The 17,737-nt window shown below is 43.2% G+C and overlaps 1 protein-coding gene and 1 long non-coding RNA gene across 35 annotated transcripts in view; one reads left to right on the forward strand and one right to left on the reverse strand.

The window, feature by feature from the left end:
• The window catches only part of LOC310677212, a 30,426-nt gene extending 18,879 nt beyond the window's left edge, over nt 1-11,547 (reverse strand). Inside the window, exons 1-2 of the long non-coding RNA XR_014510991.1 lie at nt 11,429-11,547; nt 3,492-4,671 (exon numbers count right to left, since the gene is read on the reverse strand). This is a non-coding gene — a long non-coding RNA (uncharacterized lncRNA). The remainder of the gene's footprint in view (nt 1-3,491; nt 4,672-11,428) is intronic.
• TACC2 (transforming acidic coiled-coil containing protein 2) overlaps nt 1-17,737 on the forward strand; it is a 156,915-nt gene that overhangs the window by 44,694 nt on the left and 94,484 nt on the right. For 33 of the 34 annotated variants that reach the window (XM_083439538.1, XM_083439530.1, XM_083439565.1 and 30 more), the window contains one exon: nt 11,433-11,558. In XM_083439538.1, the coding sequence (XP_083295664.1) occupies nt 11,433-11,558 (126 nt within the window). Of the gene's footprint in view, nt 1-11,432; nt 11,559-17,737 lie in introns of those variants that run through there. The other variant, XM_083439558.1, reaches the window with a different exon arrangement.

Below are 17,737 nucleotides of genomic sequence, written 5' to 3' on the forward strand. Positions count from 1 at the left end.
AAACTGTCTGTGGACAAACCCCGGCTCCCTCGGCCAGTAAAGCGAGATGAGCACCGCAACCCCAGCGGCGTTCGCGACTGGACTCAACTGTCAGGGGTCCTTTACCTTTGCCTTTTAACCACTGCAGGCCACTGTAATGCTTAACAGCAGCAAGAGAAACCAAAACAGTGAGGGAAATACCTTGGTATGGCCTGCAGTATGCTAGGGTGCCCACCCTTTCAAAGGCATCAAGATATCCCTCTAGAGATGAGAGGGGAGGTGTTCCTGTCCCCCCTCAGCTTGGGCCCCCAAAGTAGGTTATACAGGTTGGCCCCGAAGGTTCCAGAGCGGTAGGCTTTGGGATCACCCATCACACTAAGGGTGCCTAAGAGTGTTCACCAAGCCCCTATTTCCCATTACCAAGCCCAAATTCCCACACAAATGCCAAAGTGACTGAATTTACTTAACAATTACAAACCAAACTGGTATGACCGCAGTATGGAGTAGGTGAAAAAAAAACGTGCTTACAGAGACCAATGTGCAAGTGAGCTCAAAATTCCTACTTGGTTGGCAAAAGTCCATACTACGAACCAGGGTGGGTAAAGTGGGTACTGGAAACTCTGGAGGTGAGGCTTATATAGCTTCTACTATGCCCATTCCATGTTTGACTGTACAGTGGTACCTCGGGTTACATACGTTTCAGGTTACATATGCTTCAGGTTACAGACTCCGCTAACCCAGAAATATTACCTCGGGTTAAGAACTTTGCTTCAGGATGAGAACAGAAATTGTGCTCTGGTGGCGCAGCAGCAGCAGGAGGCCCCATTAGCTAAAGTGGTGCTTCAGGTTAAGAACAGTTTCAGGTTAAGAACGGACCTCTGGAACGAATTAAGTACTTAACCTGAGGTACCACTGTACACACAATGGACCATGACTCTCCTCCTTTCCTCCAAGCTGCAAACATCTGCCTGCCAACCAGCACCTGCAGACCAGGCGGTGAAACTCTGGGCACCAGTAACATCTTAAAAACAGTCCTTTAGTCCCTTAAAGATTAACAAATATATTAGGGCATAAATTTCAAGGATTAGAGCGCACTTTGATAGATGAGTCATGTCACAGGAATTATCCGCAAAGTACTCATTTAAGTGCCTATTTGGTTCTCTTGCTGGAAGATCATTTGGGCTTTTTTTCAAGTGCTGTGCAGTACTTGAAGTGCTACAGAAACTTACAAAACTGGTTTGACTTCATGGAGGGCAGAAAAATGAATGTGTGTATCATAGCAACTGAGCGCTTAACTTCTCAGATACTACTACTCAAAGGGGATGCCTACAAGCCACCCTAGAATCATAGGGGTGATCCTGGGAGCATGAGAAGCTGTGTTCTACTGAGTCAGAGAGCCTTAGTCAGTTTTAGCTCAGGGTTATCTATGCTGACTGTCAAGATTACAGGCAGAGGCTTTTCCAAGGCCTACCTGCACAAGCTGGGATTGAACCTGGGATTTCTACATGCAAAGCATGAGTTCTACAAAATGAAGCTCCCACCGTGCCCCAGAAAGCTTAACGTATCAGTACAGACTACATAACATGCTGTAAAGTAGAAATCAAGTGCGGAGTGCCCCTTATACCCAAAGATCAAGAATCACAGCATAAAGGCTTCTTGGTACACACATTGGGATATGGAAGCTTAAAAGTCCTTCAATACACAAGGGTGTTTTATAGAGGAAAATGCCCAGTGAAGAGGAGCCATCATCGCAGACTATAATACAAACAATGCAATGCATTGACAATTCAGATCTTTTCTTTTTGACAGAGCTATTATCTTCCTCAAGGGACTGGAAACACTGTTAGCTAACTTCGCTTTCTATGTAGCTAACCATTAAGAGCTACTTTTCTCCCATGCCAACAAAGTGTTCTCTGTAATCCAACAGATCACTCACTTATCGGTTAAGCCTTTTGCCAAAGTAAGTTGCTTCTGTAAAGTGTATCCTCTTATTTTTCTGTCTTTCAGGTGCCGGCTACCTAGTATATTAAGAATGCATGTGTTATCTAGGCCTAACACTTGAAAAGAAAAGTTTTGCTACACTATTAAACATCTGTTCGTGCCTTCATCTAACCATACCCGTTGGTGCTTCTGCCTGCTCTATGGCAGGGCTAGTTCTAGAAGGTGTTTTAGTACAGATGGCTGTCTCTTTCTTGTCAAAGGACATCTGACTGTATAGCAATCAAGTACAGAACAGTCAGGTTGTTTCCTCCAGAGCAGAGGTGAACTGTGGCTCTCAATATGTTTTTGGGGGCAGGCCAGCAACACATGCAGGGCCCCATGTTCCCCATCCCTGCTCTAAAAGAAACCTGGCATAAAACAAAAGTTTTATTCACTTTGCTCTTCTTTCCAGCTCCTAGTGCTTATTGATCTTAGAGGAAGTGAGGGAATCATAGTTTCCACCAGCAGCAGTAACAGCTTTGCTTTGTTAGGAGTTCTGTTTCTTGTCATACCAGAGTCAGTGTTGATTTTTTTTAGAGCTAGAGACAAGGCAACATACAGCAAAAGGAAGGTGATCCATCCAATCTTCTCTTTTTGATTTTCTGGATTGGGGATGGGGATTGCTCCAGAATACCCTAGGAATACAAGACCAAGCTTTCATATCCACCCTAGATAGAGCATTTGTACTATTTTACTATCTCTTTGACTGTTTCAATTCTGCTATGTTTGTGTAAACTCTATTTCTAAGAAGCAAGGGGTGCATCCTTAGGAATGGCCCTCATTTTATTCTCTCAATGGTTTTGAGAGGCAAGTTTGAATGAATGAAGATGACTGGCCCAAGGTCTTCTAGCGAGTTTTAGGCCTGAATGAGGATTTGAACCCAGGCCTCTACAATGCAACCCAGGCCTCTCTGCCCACTCTACCCCACAAGAGTTTGCTTTCCCTAATGATAGTGACACACATACAAACCAAAGTGTGTGCGTGTTTGTCTGTATGTGTCCTGTTGAAGTATACAAATCAACTTCTGCTACACTTAGTCTGAACTACTATTGGTCAACCTATATTATTTGTATTATTTATTAAATCTGTATACCACCCTTTATCTGAAGATCACAGAGCAGTTCACAACATAAAAATACAAAACAAGAACAGAAAATGCGTATTCAAACAAAACCAAACCGAAGACCTCCCTCCCACAAACACATTTGAAAGGACATTCAATGTTAATTAGCCCAAGGCCTGGTTGAAGTGAAATGTTTTCACCTAGCGCCTAAATATATGCAACAAACCCTGGCTCATCCCCATCCTCATATGTCCACAGGTACTTTTTCCCCAGTAGTAGTGAATGGAAAGATGTCATATTTTAAGTGTCACTGCTTCCCAGCCCTTCTGAATTCCAGGCGAGCAGCTGTGTTAGGCCTCAATCCTTAGTAGGCCCCCTTACTTCAGAGTAAGCCTCCCTGAAGTCCGTGGGGCTTCCTTTGGAATACAGATGCACAGAGTTAAGGCTATTATTAATAACCCAAACCTACCCTAAAATCCTTGTGGAGCCGGAAAGAGGACCGAATTCACATGCTGGCGAGGCGCAGCGCCCACTTGTGCAACTAGCAAAGAGGCCCTTTCCCAGCGTGTGGCAGGTCAGGAGTTTTACAGGGCGAGGAGGCAGCCAGACTGGGAAACTCGCCGCCACCAACCGGGGACTCCATTGTCAGTCGCAATCGAGGGACGCTGCTCCCTCCCCTCCCTCCCCTCCCGCGTCTCTCTCAACTCCTCACCACCAGCTGTTAACCAGAGCAGTTCTAATCACAACTGCGGGGGCGGGCAAATGGTGGTGTTTCCCCTCTCCTCCTGCAAAGACAACGCTCCAGAGGTAAACTCCCCCGCCCGCCCCGGGTTGGAATGGCGTCATTTGGTATAATCTGTCGAGGGAGCAACTCTCGTCTGTACGTGGGGAAAGTGCTTCTCCTCCGCCGCCGCCGAAAATTCAAAACAGCGATCTGCTCGTCATGACTCAATAAGTCCTGGAAAGCAACTCCTGTAGGCGCTGGAGAGAGAGAGGAGGGGCGGGGTGGAGAAAGAGGGAGAAACCCACGTGTTTGGTTTTCCCTGGCACATCCACACGCTGCTTTTGCGAGGAGGAGGGGGCAGCCAGTGTGAACTCCAAACTCTTAGGGATCCAGCAGCACTTGGATCTCCTTCGGGATCTTTCCGCACAGTTTAGGAAGACGCACTGGCTGGGGCGCGCGGGCGTCTAAGGCGTGCCGACATTCCAGCGACAGCCTCGGATGCCTTCGGACCACTGCCTGTTCGCTGGAGATACTCCCTTCTCCTTTGGGAGAATCGGGGGAGGAGCTTCTTAAGCTGGGCTCCTCCAGTGTTTTTTTTTTTTAATAGCCACTGGCCTTTTGTGTGGTTCAATTTCCCAGCAGCTTTCCGTTCAGAGGGGGATCTGCAGCCCGGAACGCAGGAGTTTGGAGATACTTTCCTAGGCTGATTCCCTCGTGTGTGAGATCAGCGTTCAGTTCTGCTGGATTCCACTTTAGAGCGTGCCTTGTTTCTGACTGGGAAGCTGGGATGTTTTATAATTACTGAGAAGCAAACGCTTTCTGACATGGAATTAGCTCTGCAGTAGATGGTGCTAAGTTCTGGAGTTTTGTTTTTGTCTTGGAGCTGGTGAAGAGTCCAATAGATGCCCCACCACCACCCCAATAGCTCTGGTAAGTGTTAATTGTTTGGCTTTGCAGATCTTGCCAGTAAATGACATTGGGGAAGTGGGAGGTTCTTAGATAACTATATCAAAAAGTGGCCTTCTGAAAAGTAGTTTGGTGATAACACCCCTCACCCCCGCTAATTGTACCAAGTAATAACTCTTCCAGTTTAGGTGCCTTCTTGAATCGCTCAGACACGCAGCACAAATTAAAGGGGAATACATAATCTTTACATCCTGGCAGTTGAAGACGTTTGCGCACATTGCTGTGAAATGTGCCTGAATTTCTCTGACTCACAGGATATGTTTACCAGTTCCATGGAGACATAGTGGGTTGGTTGGTCCTGTTACGCAGGGAAACTTCTGGCTTCTGATTTTATGAGCTGTAAATTGGAAGCTTAAAAAACCCGGAGTAGTCACAACACAAGGAAGAGCAAGTGCTTTTGTTACTGAACAGACATGCCTGACAATTATCGGGATTGACGTTTATTGTTTTAATAAAAGGGCAGATGGGTTCAGCTTAACTCATTGTGACCCATGCTCATAATTTTGTAGGAGGTTTGGTAGTAATTTGTGGGTCACAATGAAGCTATTTTTTTATATATACAGTATAGGATCTTATCCAAAGTTGCGATCTATGAACTTAACCCAAAATCCTTGCATTTAAGCTTAATAAAATTCCATATCATTTACGATAAGACTGACAGTCCAGATCCTAAACCCACTATTATTATTATTATTATGTATTAGTTTATAAACTCCTTTTACATGCTTCTCAATGTGATTTACAAACATACCACAAAAATAGTTTTTGAGACAGTGCAAAACAGCAACAACTGAAGATTGGTTTAAAATAACACAAAAGGAACACCTAAGAAAAATGTTTTCATCCCGCTTCCTCCAAAGTGCTTCCAATGAGTTCAGTGATATTTACCTTCTGGTAAGTGTATAGGATTTCTGCCTTGGGTGGCAATCCTATATAGATTTATTTAGGAGTACATCCTATTGAACTCACTGGTTCCTTTCATTTCAGTGTACCTTGGATTGGAGCATTACTTGGAATTTTGCCACAACGATGTCAGTGTTGCCTACTTGGAAATAAGTCCTGTATAAACTCAGTAGGATTAAACTGGCGGTAGAGCTGCTTTCACACAGTCTTGTCTTGCACTTTCTGTACCGTTTGTGTATGTTGTGAATACAGAAGAGAAAGAAAACATAAATCTTCTTCGTTCTAACTCCCCCCCCCCCCATTGATGTTAAAGTGGTTTGAGCCTCCTAAGCCTGTTCTGTTGCAAGCACTGGGGTGCACCTGCTCTCTGCTTGTGACACTCATGGGTTTGAATTATGTGGATGATCAGATTTATATTTAATGTGCATCTAAGTCCAAGGCCAGTTCCAGTATGTGTGCATCTTATTTTGTCCTTAAAACCAACCCTATGAGGAAAGTTGGTCTGAGAGCAGGTTGTCTGCAGCAGTAGCATCCAGTGCTCTTGCAGAGGCTGAGTGGCGTTTTGAACTTAGTCCCTTATGGTCAAAGTGGGGATTGTAGCTACTGTACTGTGCTGGCAGTGATTGATGGTGGATGGTCCTGTCTGCATTATGATTACACTTGATTATGCTTTTTTTGGCTCTTCCTGTTGCTCATAATTATGTCAAATCCTAGCTTGACTTGTGGAATACAGTTTCAGTGTGTTGGCTTGTATTGCTGACTTCCTAACCCGCCCCCTCCATGTTCTGAATCTTACCCAAGAGCAGGGAGAGAGAAAGTAACCAGCTGAAACCTTTTGCTGTCATGGAGAGTCAGGGCTGAATCTTTGCCTGTTATGAAGGCAAAGTATTAAAAGGCAAGGTTGTTCCACCGGAATACATTTGCAACCATTTTTGGACAAATGCAAGCACAAAGCAGAAAGAGAGCTGTGCACATATGGAGCATATGTTTGATTCTTCCCCCCTCCCCGTTGTGTTAGGCAGCATTTCTTCATTATGGCTTCCTGATGGCTTCTGTTGGACTACTGTGGGCTAGGTACAACTTTAGGCTTTGTTGCCTACCCTATAAAAAATCAAGCCATTGGTTTTTCACTCAGCAAATGCACAGGCTGACTGGTTGCGGTGCATATAGGCCATTCCATAAACTGTTCTTCTCTCTTATATTTAGTTATGACTTGGGAACCCCTTCTCCCTGGTTTTTACTGTAATAACTTGAGATTGAATGGTTAAGTTCTTTACAATTTAAGGTGTGTACAAGGAATGTGGGGACCACAGGGGTGGAGTTCTTTATTTCTGACTAATCTCATCACCTGGCAAAAGATCTTCCCTCCTTGCCAAGATTCCATAGGGTTGCTGTAAAATTATATTTTCATCTGCAGATGTCTGATTTTTCTTTTGCTGCTTCAGTCCTGACTGAATATGTTGTGTTTACTTATAGGGAGAGTAGTGAGCTGTGTTGCTTCCTTTAAGAAGTTCTCTAGAGTGACATTCTCTCTTTCTCTCCTTTAGAGTCAGGGTTATTAGAAATGTCAATAAAGTGTTGGGAAGAGAATATGATTTGGGTGGCTATACATAGTACATCCACAGGTTTCTAGGCACATCAATAACGTTTGTGTCCTTGAGGGGAAAACCCCTTTTTGTTCCCTTGGGATGGACAATGCTTTTGATATCACTATTCAGTGTTATCCATTTTTCTGCAAGGATTCAGACTGGCAGCCCTTTTCTGGCTATGATTGCCACCTGCTTTCCAGTTGTGCTCTTTGTCTCCAGCAGTGCTTCTAAGCTTGGATGCAACTTTACAGCATGTGAAGCTTTTACTGGCATGGAGATGTGATGTAAAAGGGTTTCACTCGTGTCTAGTGTGGATGTCAGGCTGCTGTCTAAACCACAAAAGCTGGTAAAAAGAAAAGAAGCAACAATTTTGATGGCTGTAGAAGTGCTCTACTAGTTACCTCATGCTGTTTAAGGGGTCCCTTTGCTTCACCCTTTGGGCAAGTGATCCAACAAACTTCCATTAACTATAGTTAAAATGCTTCCCATTTTGTCTAAACCCAAGACACCATGCTTTGAAGTTGGGTTAATAACCTGGCTTGGTCTGAAGCTGTTTACTGGTTCAGACCAAGTGGGAAACTATTTTTAATGGAATACATCCTGGTTTGTTTTCCGGCTCATGTGAAGGGGTAAGTAAGAGGCTTGTTTGTAACTTGGTTTATTAACGGAGATATGATCATCTGAACTCTCTCAGCTGGATAATACTGTCATTTCTGAAACAAAATGTCAAATACTTTAAAAAGGCTACATTGCTGGGCTGGGTAGTTTTTCTTCTTGAAAGCTTTGGGTTTTCAGTAATCTCTTATTTGGTAGTTATCAGAAGCTCGAGCTATCCTGCCTCAGCACATTTCGCTTAAGGCTTTGAGAGCATCTCACATTTATTTTCCCTTACAACATAGGCACTCAAGCTTATTTCAGTAAAAAAAGAAGGATCTATTGATTACTTGAAGGGTAGTGATTTCAGGATAGGGATTGGGAAAAATACACTTGTTCTTTGAAATTGTTTCATGAAAAATAGAAAGTCAATATACTCAAAGTGCTCCATTTAAACATATATTTGCCTTCAGTAACTGAAGGTAAGTTATGTTTTACTTATCCTGTTATTTAATCAGCACTTCAGTCTTGTGCTTATGATCTAGAGTAGTTTGGTTACATAGAATGACAGAGTCATTTTTTTAGAAGCATTTGTTTCTCGACTGAAAACTGGTTGGAATAAATATTTTATTTAGATTTAAGAATAAAATAAATATTGAACCTCAAATTAGTTCTTTAAACAACATAAAGACAACTTCTAGGCATAAAGTTTATCTTTATGGTGTTTGGGGGATTAATGAGAGTCTCAAATAAACAACTGTGTCTCCAAATTTAGGAATACCTGCCTTTTGTTATTTATGAGAGTGCACAGAGTTAAGTGATATCCAGTGCAGTCATATGCAGAGCAGAATCATTGAAATTCATTGTTTTCAGTGGGTCTACTCTGAGTATGCCTGCCACTGGATAGTACCCACGGTCTACACAAAGAAACTGGCAAATTTATTAAGGCCACTTCTGCCTTTAAAAGATTCCTAGGAAGTAGCTTGTTAGCAAATAACTTTGCTTACAGTACAGATTTAACCTTGTGATGAGCTTCCATATTTATTATTCTTATTTATTCACTCCCCTCACCTGCTGAACATGTACCATCAAATTGGTTTGTATGTGCAATCTCAGCAGGCATGACCCAGATACCTGCAAACTGGTAAGCAGGGTGTGTGTTGTTGCTGATCAAAGCGTTACTCCGCTGATGAGTTGGTTGCAGGCTGAGCCCACTGATCTTCTGAATGCAATTACAATGTGTGTGTTGCAGCTGTTGTCAAGCAGCTGGTTGTTAAGCTGTGAAACATTTCCTCTAAGTAGGCACACGGTCTTGAGCACAATTGGAAGTCGTTTTTTCTTTCCAAGCGTTCCCCACAATTTATATAGTAGATAGGAATGGATGATCTTATTCACCACTTCTGGGCACTAAGGAAGCTGCCTTATATTGAGTCGGACTATTGGTTTATCCAGTGCCATTTACACTGACTGGCAGGCATAGCAGCTGTCCAGGTTTTAGACAGGGGGCATTCACAGCCTTATCTGAGGGTTGAATCTGGGACCTGCATGCCAAGCAGAGGCCCTTCTATGCAGCTATGGCCCTTTCCCTCTCCTCAAAAGTTACCTTAGAGATTGCTTTGTTTTGAAAACTCTGTTTGCTCAGTACATTTCACATCTGCGTGAGAGTTCATGGAGCTGTTTGTCAAAGCAGTTTTCAGTTAGGCATATTGTTTCTTTCAATGGAGTGAATCCAAATATTTTAAACAAATGTCAGATCTGATAGATTTCTCAATAACATCCGTGTGAGGAAATTTCTGTTAATTTTTGGACTTGAAACACACCAGGGTTTTTGTCACTTTGTTCATGAGTTTTAAGCCAGCTGCTCGGTATTTTCAGTGTCAGGGTTTAGATAAGTTGAGTATCTTCTGTTTTATGTATTAGGAAGTTGCCAGAAGTGACTTCTAAGAAGGTAAAATTCCCAAAGGATGTGAAATTTAATGCATAACATGAAGATTACGCATTTTCACACTCCCAAATGGCTATTAAAAAGGTAAAGGTAAAGGGACCCCTGACCATTAGGTCCAGTCGTGACCGACTCTGGGGTTGCGGTGCTCCTTTCACTTTACTGGCTGAGGGAGCTGGCGTACAGCTTCCAGGTCATGTGGCCAGCATGACTAAGCCGCTTCTGGCGAACCAGAGCAGCACACGGAAACGCCGTATACCTTTCCGCCGGAGTGGTACCTATTTATCTACTTGCACTTTGACGTGCTTTTGAATTGCTAGGTTGGCAGGAGCAGGGACCGAGCAACAGGAGCTCCCCCTTACGTGAGGATTCGAACCGCCGACCTTCTGATCAGCAAGTCCTAGGCTCTGTGGTTTAACCCACAGCACCACCCACATCCTCAAAGAGAGCTAGTGTGGTGTCAAGAGGGTTTAACCTAAGAGTGGGAAGATGCAGGTTCAAGTCCATCCCAAGAGATCTGCTCCTTGGGCCAAAATCCACATTCATTGGGGCAATTTCTTTATTAGGCCAACCAAAATATCACACAATATTCTGAAAGCTTTTTAGTTCTTGAAAACTGTTCATTACGCTAGGTGGTCAACAGCATGATGAGAGAGCAGGAAGAGGAAGAAAAAGGTTGGCTGATGTTTAAGATATGAAGTTGCACTGAGGCCTGGCTTTGAACAAGAATTATAACAATGACCAAATCCCCATTTCGAAAATCCAGCTATTGTTATAGGTTTTGTTCCCAGTAGGCCTTGACGCAACCTGATACCTGCACCCTGAAGGAGCTTATTTGAATGTCTGCTACTACTTCCACATTCCATCTTAAAGCTAAGACTGGATGTTGGATGCAGTCTCTGGGGCTTAAATATCAGTCAACATTTCTTCTGATTCCTCCCTCCTTCCCTGCCTGCCCCCATGATTGCTCTGTTTAGCAACTAGCCTGGTGGAATATTCTGGAGAACTTGAAAGCTTTTACAATATTTTGTGATATTTGGGAAATTGGGCCAAAATGGCTGCTTTTACTCTTTGTGCTCCTTGGTCTAGCTGGCCTACCTCAATGCCAGTTGTGAGATTATTAGGAGGTGGGGAGTCTGTATTTTCAAGCTTTACATTTTCCCATGATTCCTTTGCTGTTACAGGCTTTCATAGCCTGGTCTTTCTTGATCTGTTTCCCTCTCTCCTCACTTCCATCAGACTCTCCTAATTAGAGAATTGAGCAACACAGCAACGGTTTTTCATTTTCCTGCAGTTAACCAAAGCTCAGGTTGTCATTCCCTTGACTTAGGAAAGCTCACAGTTATATCTGCAACATCAGAAGACATCAAAACACTAATGTGAAATGACTCTGGTGAGCATGGTCTGTTGTGGACCTGAACGACATCTCTCCAGTGCCTCCCCGCTGGTGTGGATTGTCATACTCAGGTCAGGAACTGTCTCAACCAGGAGTTTTTAGATGACTTGGAGACTCAAAACATGTAAGAAGTTTGTGAGGGAAGCAAGTAATGGTAGATAAGCCTGGGAAGGTTTCCTATTTTGGAATTGTTACTAGCTCTAATTGCCCAAAAGTTATAGTTGATAGATGCTCCTAAAAGGTCTATTGTTTCAGAAGGGTGGCCTTACTATTTTCCCCTGTCTTACTTCACACAGTTCTTCTGTTCCTGACGATGCCATCAAATTGGTGCCTGATGTGGACTCATCCAAAGAGCCACTAACCACTGTTATCTCAGATGGACACAACACTGTTCTGGAGTCTGCTGAGCTGACTGCAACAAGGTAGGGTGAGAAATCACTTGCAGATATACGATTTACCACCAATTGCCATTGGGGCAGTTCCAACCATTCAGGCCTTGTCCTATGGGCTACTAAATGGTCGGAAGTGGCTATGTCTAGTCACTATGTTGTAGTCTATTTTTATTTTATTTTTTTGGAGTGGGTTGGAAATAGGGCATATATTGGATGTTCTAATTCAGTTCTGTTAGTTGCACAAAGCAATCGTGAATGTTAGCCTGTTGTCTCAGGAGGGCACTTCTAGCTAGAGTGGCATTTGCCCTGGATTAGAATGAACTATCTTGGGGAATGATAGAGTTTGGCAGTAGGTAGGAAGAAGTGCCATTTGTTCATGAGTGGGAAAATGGGTGTGAATTGGCTCAATGCTTAGACCTTTTTAAAATCATACTTGGCAGCAAGTTAGGAGTACATTCAGAACCGTAGCTTTTGTTGTGTTCTGCAGATCAGAGGGCTGATTACCCTTTAGAATCATATTTCTTACAGTTGGATTACTAAACAGCAGGCTGTGAGAGCCCAGGCTATTGGTTTGTTTGTTTTGGCTATGGCTAGGTTGTCTTGTTCCACCTAATTATTATCTTTTTGATCCTGCTTATTGTTGACTCACAGCAGAGTTAGCAAACTGAGAAGAAGCCACACTATCCAAAAGTGTTTATTTCTTTGTGAAGTTTCTGCAAAGCTTGCCTCAGGGCATGTTCACTTACTCCCATTTTCCGGAAAGCTGCTAAAATACTGTGTGCCCTTTACTGAATTAATAAAATCAGGGAGTGGTGCATTACCGAGGTACCATCAGCAGCCCAAATACGCTTATTACAACCTTAATTTCTAGACAGTAACCATGTTAATCCCTTGCAGCAAAAATGATTGAAGAGCACCTTGAAGACTAAGAAATGTATTATAGCATAAGCTGTTGTGAACCACAGGCAGTCCATTTGATCAGCTGCATAAAGGGTTCTCCTGAGTTGCAGGTAAATAGATGGTAGAGTGCGGTGTTCAGTTGTAAGCAGTAGGATCAGAAAGAAAAGAAATGCAGAAAACTACAGATAGTGATAATGTCCTTATTAACAGTGCCCATTCACAAAAAACAACAATATTCAGACATTGCAGCAACCCAAAACAACCATTCACCAGCAAAAAAAGGCCACACAATAGGGATACAGATACAGGGGCCAGAGCTTGTGATAGACCCAGATGCCAACTCTGTCCCCATATCTATCTGGCAGTACTATGATATGATCCCCCATACCACCATCAGAGGTTCATTAATATGCTCATCTTCTAGCGTGAGATATCTATCATCTATCTATCTATCTATCTAGATATATAAACAATCATCATCACAGTAACATCACAGCTTTCCTCCATCGCTCTACCATTCCCAGTTTTTCCCAATGTGACCTTAAGGTGACCATCCTTGATCTAAGTAACTTTCACAGTGAGTCTGCAGTGTTTAAACGGGTAAATTACAGTCAGCAAGAGGTTTAGTGCTGTAACTTGTGGGTTTAAACAGGTACAATGTGTTTTTATCACACTGAACATGTGAACTGGCCTGTTGAGAAGAAGGGTTTGGATTTGATATCCTGCTTTATCACTACCCTAAGGAGTCTCAAAGTGGCTAACAATCTCCTTTCCCTTCCTCCCCCACAACAAACACTCTGTGAGGTGAGTGGGGCTGAGAGACTTCAGAGAAGTGTGACTGGCCCAAGGTCACCCAGCAGCTGCATGTGGAGGAGCAGGGAAGTGAACCCAGTTCACCAGATTAGGAGTCTACCACTCTTAACCACTACACCACACTGGCTCTCAGTTAGTTAGTACCAGGATGTCTGTGTTACTTTTGTGAATGGCCAGTTGAGAATGCAATTATCATCTTTACCTTACTTTGTTAAATTTCCTTTTTAACATAAATGTTTACAGTTCCTCTGCATATGCACATGTGTGTGTGTGTGTGCGCGCGTGCACAGCTGAATGAAGTGGACTGTAATCCACAGAACTTTATGCTAGAGTAATTTTTTTAAGGGTGCCACAAGACTCTTGGTTGTTTTTACACCTATTTCCGCATCCATACCCACTATGGACAAACTGGTCCACTATGTCTCCTCACCCACTCCACACAACACGATTTGCTAAAAACCTTAGCTCATTACAGATTATACAGTATATGAGCATTGTCTCCTTCAAGGGCTCCTTCAAATGGCTACTGTATACGCTTTAAAATAATATTGTTGCATGCATGTTGCTGCAAATCTCTAAGATTTAAAGGTATTTATGTTAAACAGAACAGCCTTGCTACTGTTTGCTGCAGCAGCCTTGCTACCAAAGAAGCAGCACGGCAGATGTTAGAAAACCCATTTGAAAGTTGCAGAAAACAGGACATCTTTCTAGCAATGCAATCTGCCGAGCCTATCGCTTCTGCAACGTGGTAGCGAGGCTTTGCCTTTGTGCCATCTTCTAGTATACCATCTGCTCATGAGTCTCCAGGGACCATCATCTCCTGGATCATGTTTCAGTGGTGACTTCCAAGGATGTAGGAACTGTGGCTTTCAAGCATGTAGGAAAAAGAAGTGCCTTTTCACTGCCCGTGTTAGAGCATGACTGTTTACAGAGAAACTAGAATAAATGGTCAAGAATTGGCTAATTTCTGAGGCTGTGCAGTTTGTGCCAATGGTTAGTTCTGGCACCTCCTAAGCTTCACCTTTAGATGGAGAAAGGAAGGTGCATGGATCGGCAACAAGTACAACAAGTTGTGATGCTTTTTGTGTGTCTCAATAAATCTAAGTTGATAAATTCACCTCTTTAGACTTGTGCAGATTTTGAACATGGTGCCCTCTTGTTTGCATCAGTTCCCAGATTTATTTATTTTAGTGCTGGCCACTCTGGTCAGATGCATTATCTCTGTTGCCAGTTGGCAATGATCTATTGCGGTAAAGAAATCCCAAGTGAGTCCTGGAGGAAGAGGGCCAATTTGGGATGGGTCAGTTCCCTACTTATCCTAGTCTGTCAATCACCAATCTGAGCAATACAGTGGTACCTCTGGTTACGTACTTAATTCGTTCCGGAGGTCCGTTCTTAACCTGAAACTGTTCTTAACCTGAAGCACCACTTTAGCTAATGGGGCCTCCTGCTGCTGCCGCACTGCCAGAGCCTGATTTCTGTTCGCATCCTGAAGCAAAGTTCTTAACCTGAGGTACTATTTCTGGGTTAGCGGAGTCTGTAACCTGAAGCGTATGTAACCCGAGGTACCACTGTACTGGGTTTCCAGAAGGATATTTTTAAAAGCACCCTTACTAGATGGTGATTTGTAGGCAGTTATGTAAAGCTCTACATGGCCACTGATACACTTCTGCTAGATTCTCGAGCGACAGTTGTGGAAAATAAAAAGAAATGAAGTGGCTGATGACTCAAAAGCTGTCGTTCTCATTCTGGAGAAATACTGAGTAACCATGCAGAAGTACAAACCAATGCTTGATCACAGGATGATTTTCCTACCAGTAAAATCGCCACGTGTGAAGTGATCTTTCACAGCAATTGAAATCACAAGCTGTTTACGAATAACAGAAAATTTGCATTATTTACTGGAATGCTGTTTTGCCACTACTATGTTGGAAATGTTCTTGTTCCACCCACTGTTTCCTTGGCATTTCTGCCTCCTGCCGGGACGTGTGCTCTTGTGCTTTTTAATTTTTAGTTTTTTAAATCTCAGGCCATCACCTTCAGCAACTTCTAATCTGTAGCTGCCTTAAAGTGAATATCTGAGTCCCCCTTTGCTCAGACGTATTTTATTGTTAGGTTTGATTGCTGGCCCATAAAAGATGACCTCTAATTCTGATAGGTGGTGTGCATGTGTGTAATAATCGGGTCATTTTGTGCTAAATGTATTCCAGATGGCAGTGTGTAATAAGAGCTCAGATTCCAACCCTCCATCTGTCCAGTCAAGATATTATATCTTTGTTTTTGTGTCTCAAGGGCAACTGTCTCAAGCTCCATCCCTCTAACCCCCTAGTGATACCACAATGCTCAGCACAATATGGGGTCTCTGCATGGCAGGCCATGAAAATCTTTTTAATCTTCCAGTCTTTGACAGGGGGGGAATGATGTATTCGCTCAAGTGCTGTGATGAAGAGCTTAACATTTCAGCAGAAGTTCTCAAAACTCTCTTTCCCCTGCCCTGAAATAAGTACTTTAAATCTCAAAAGCATATATTTATAAACTAAACTCTGTGCTATGGGAATATTGATGGCTTTTTGGAACAACAACCACCATGCTTGGACATAAGAATATAGGGCTAAAACTGAGGTGGGTGACTCCCTTCTTCCTTGGCTAAGGCGACAGTTCCTCTGAGTGCAAATGGATGTTTTCTGCACCCCTCATTCCTTCGTTTTCTCACGGTGTTCTGAAGCAACCTGCACATAAATAAGCAAAAAGAATATGATATTCTGAATTTTGGTCTGCTAGATTGGCATGAGTGGTGGGTGAGGCCCTTTTTCAACCTGAGGGAAGCATTCCCTCATGGGGCCAACTGTCATTAGTGAGCATGGTCAAAGGCAAAAGTGAGAGGACCAACATATGTGACCAGGACTGGATTTCGGTTTGATGAGGCCCTAAGGCTACTGAAAGTAATGGGGCCCTTTATATGTCTAGCTGTCCTTTGTCAACAACAAATTGTTGCTGTTTTTGTGTTGAATATATGCTATATGGTAATTTATGGACCTAATAGGTTCATATACAACACAAAGCACTGTTGCTGTATGTAGGTTTTATTTTATTTGTTTTTTATCTTATATTTTGGAAATGTACATCCAGTTTTTTTCCCTTTAATTTTTTTGGGGGTCCCCAAGAGAGTGGTGCCCTAAGCTATAGTTGTTTAGCTTATACGTAAATCTGGCACTGTATGTGACTCTTACCTTTGTACAGTAGGCTGCATTCCAGTAATGCAAAAGCCAGACATTGGCACACCCATTTCCCCCTTCTCTAATCAGGCAAACAAGAGGCATTTTCACAGTTCAGTTACACATTCCAGCCAGGCCAAAAGCACTTGAATAGGTTCCGATCCAGAAACCAGGACAAAGGTCCTGAGGCTCAAATGAGAGGCCTGGAGGTGCTCCATTTGCCTCCCACAGCATCCTAAGTTAAATATAGACATGGGCATAGTTATTATCCTGGGAGGACATGGAAGTTTGTGGTCTCTTTCTGGGTGGTAAACCTTTATAGGTCCAAACAGATTTGGAGGGTGTACCTATTGACTATTGAAATTAATGGACAATATGCAGTGAATCGAAGCGTGTTTCCCTGGAAGTAAACCCCACCTAAACTCCCATGTCCCTTAAAAGTTCAGACCTATATGTTTCTACTCAGAAGTACGTCAGTTCAGTGGGGCTTGCTTCCAGGAAAGGGTGTCGATATTGCAGCAGTAAACTGAGATTTCACAGTAGAGGCTGATCTTGAAGGTTAAGAGTATTTAGCTGGCAGGTGGGGGGAGGTACGTGAACACCCACGTCGTATTCGCTCCCTTAGGTAAAGAAAATTGTAGTAGGTAGTTGTTGCAAAGCTGTGGTATTCTGTAGAGCAGGGGTCAGCAACCTTTTTCAGCCGTGGGCTGGTCCACCATCCCTCAGACCATGTGGTGGGCCAGACTATATTTTGGAAAATATATATGAATGAATTCCTATGCCCCACAAATAACCCAGCGATGCATTTTAAATAAAAGGACACATTCTACTCATGTAAAAAAACACTGATTCCCGGACCGTCTACGGGCTGGATTGAGAAGGCCTTAGGTTGCCTACCACTGCTGTAGAGTATAATGAGGATGTACTCTAGTTCACCTCTGAAGCTGAGGTATCCTTGAAAAGGGACAGTCTTGTATGACTCGGCATTTCTGCAAGTTCAGTATTGATTAGACATTGTGAAGATGCACGGTAAGGCAGTGCTAGTGATGCTAAATATAAGTATCGCATTGTAGTTTCTAGATAAGAAGGCAGGCCAGCAGCCAGCAAAACTTCACTGTATATGACAGTGTGATCTGGGTGGGTAGTGGGTCCCCTTTTAGCAAAGTCCTATATGAGCAGGGCCCAACATTTCAGGGTGTGTGTCAGCGGCGTAGCGTGGGTTGTCAGCACCCGGGGCAAGGCAAGTAATTTGCGCCCCCCCCCGCTGCACTGTCCCTCCCC

This window comes from Podarcis tiliguerta (genome assembly GCF_965153285.1).
Source record: "Podarcis tiliguerta genome assembly, chromosome: 5".
Lineage (NCBI taxonomy): Eukaryota > Metazoa > Chordata > Lepidosauria > Squamata > Lacertidae > Podarcis > Podarcis tiliguerta.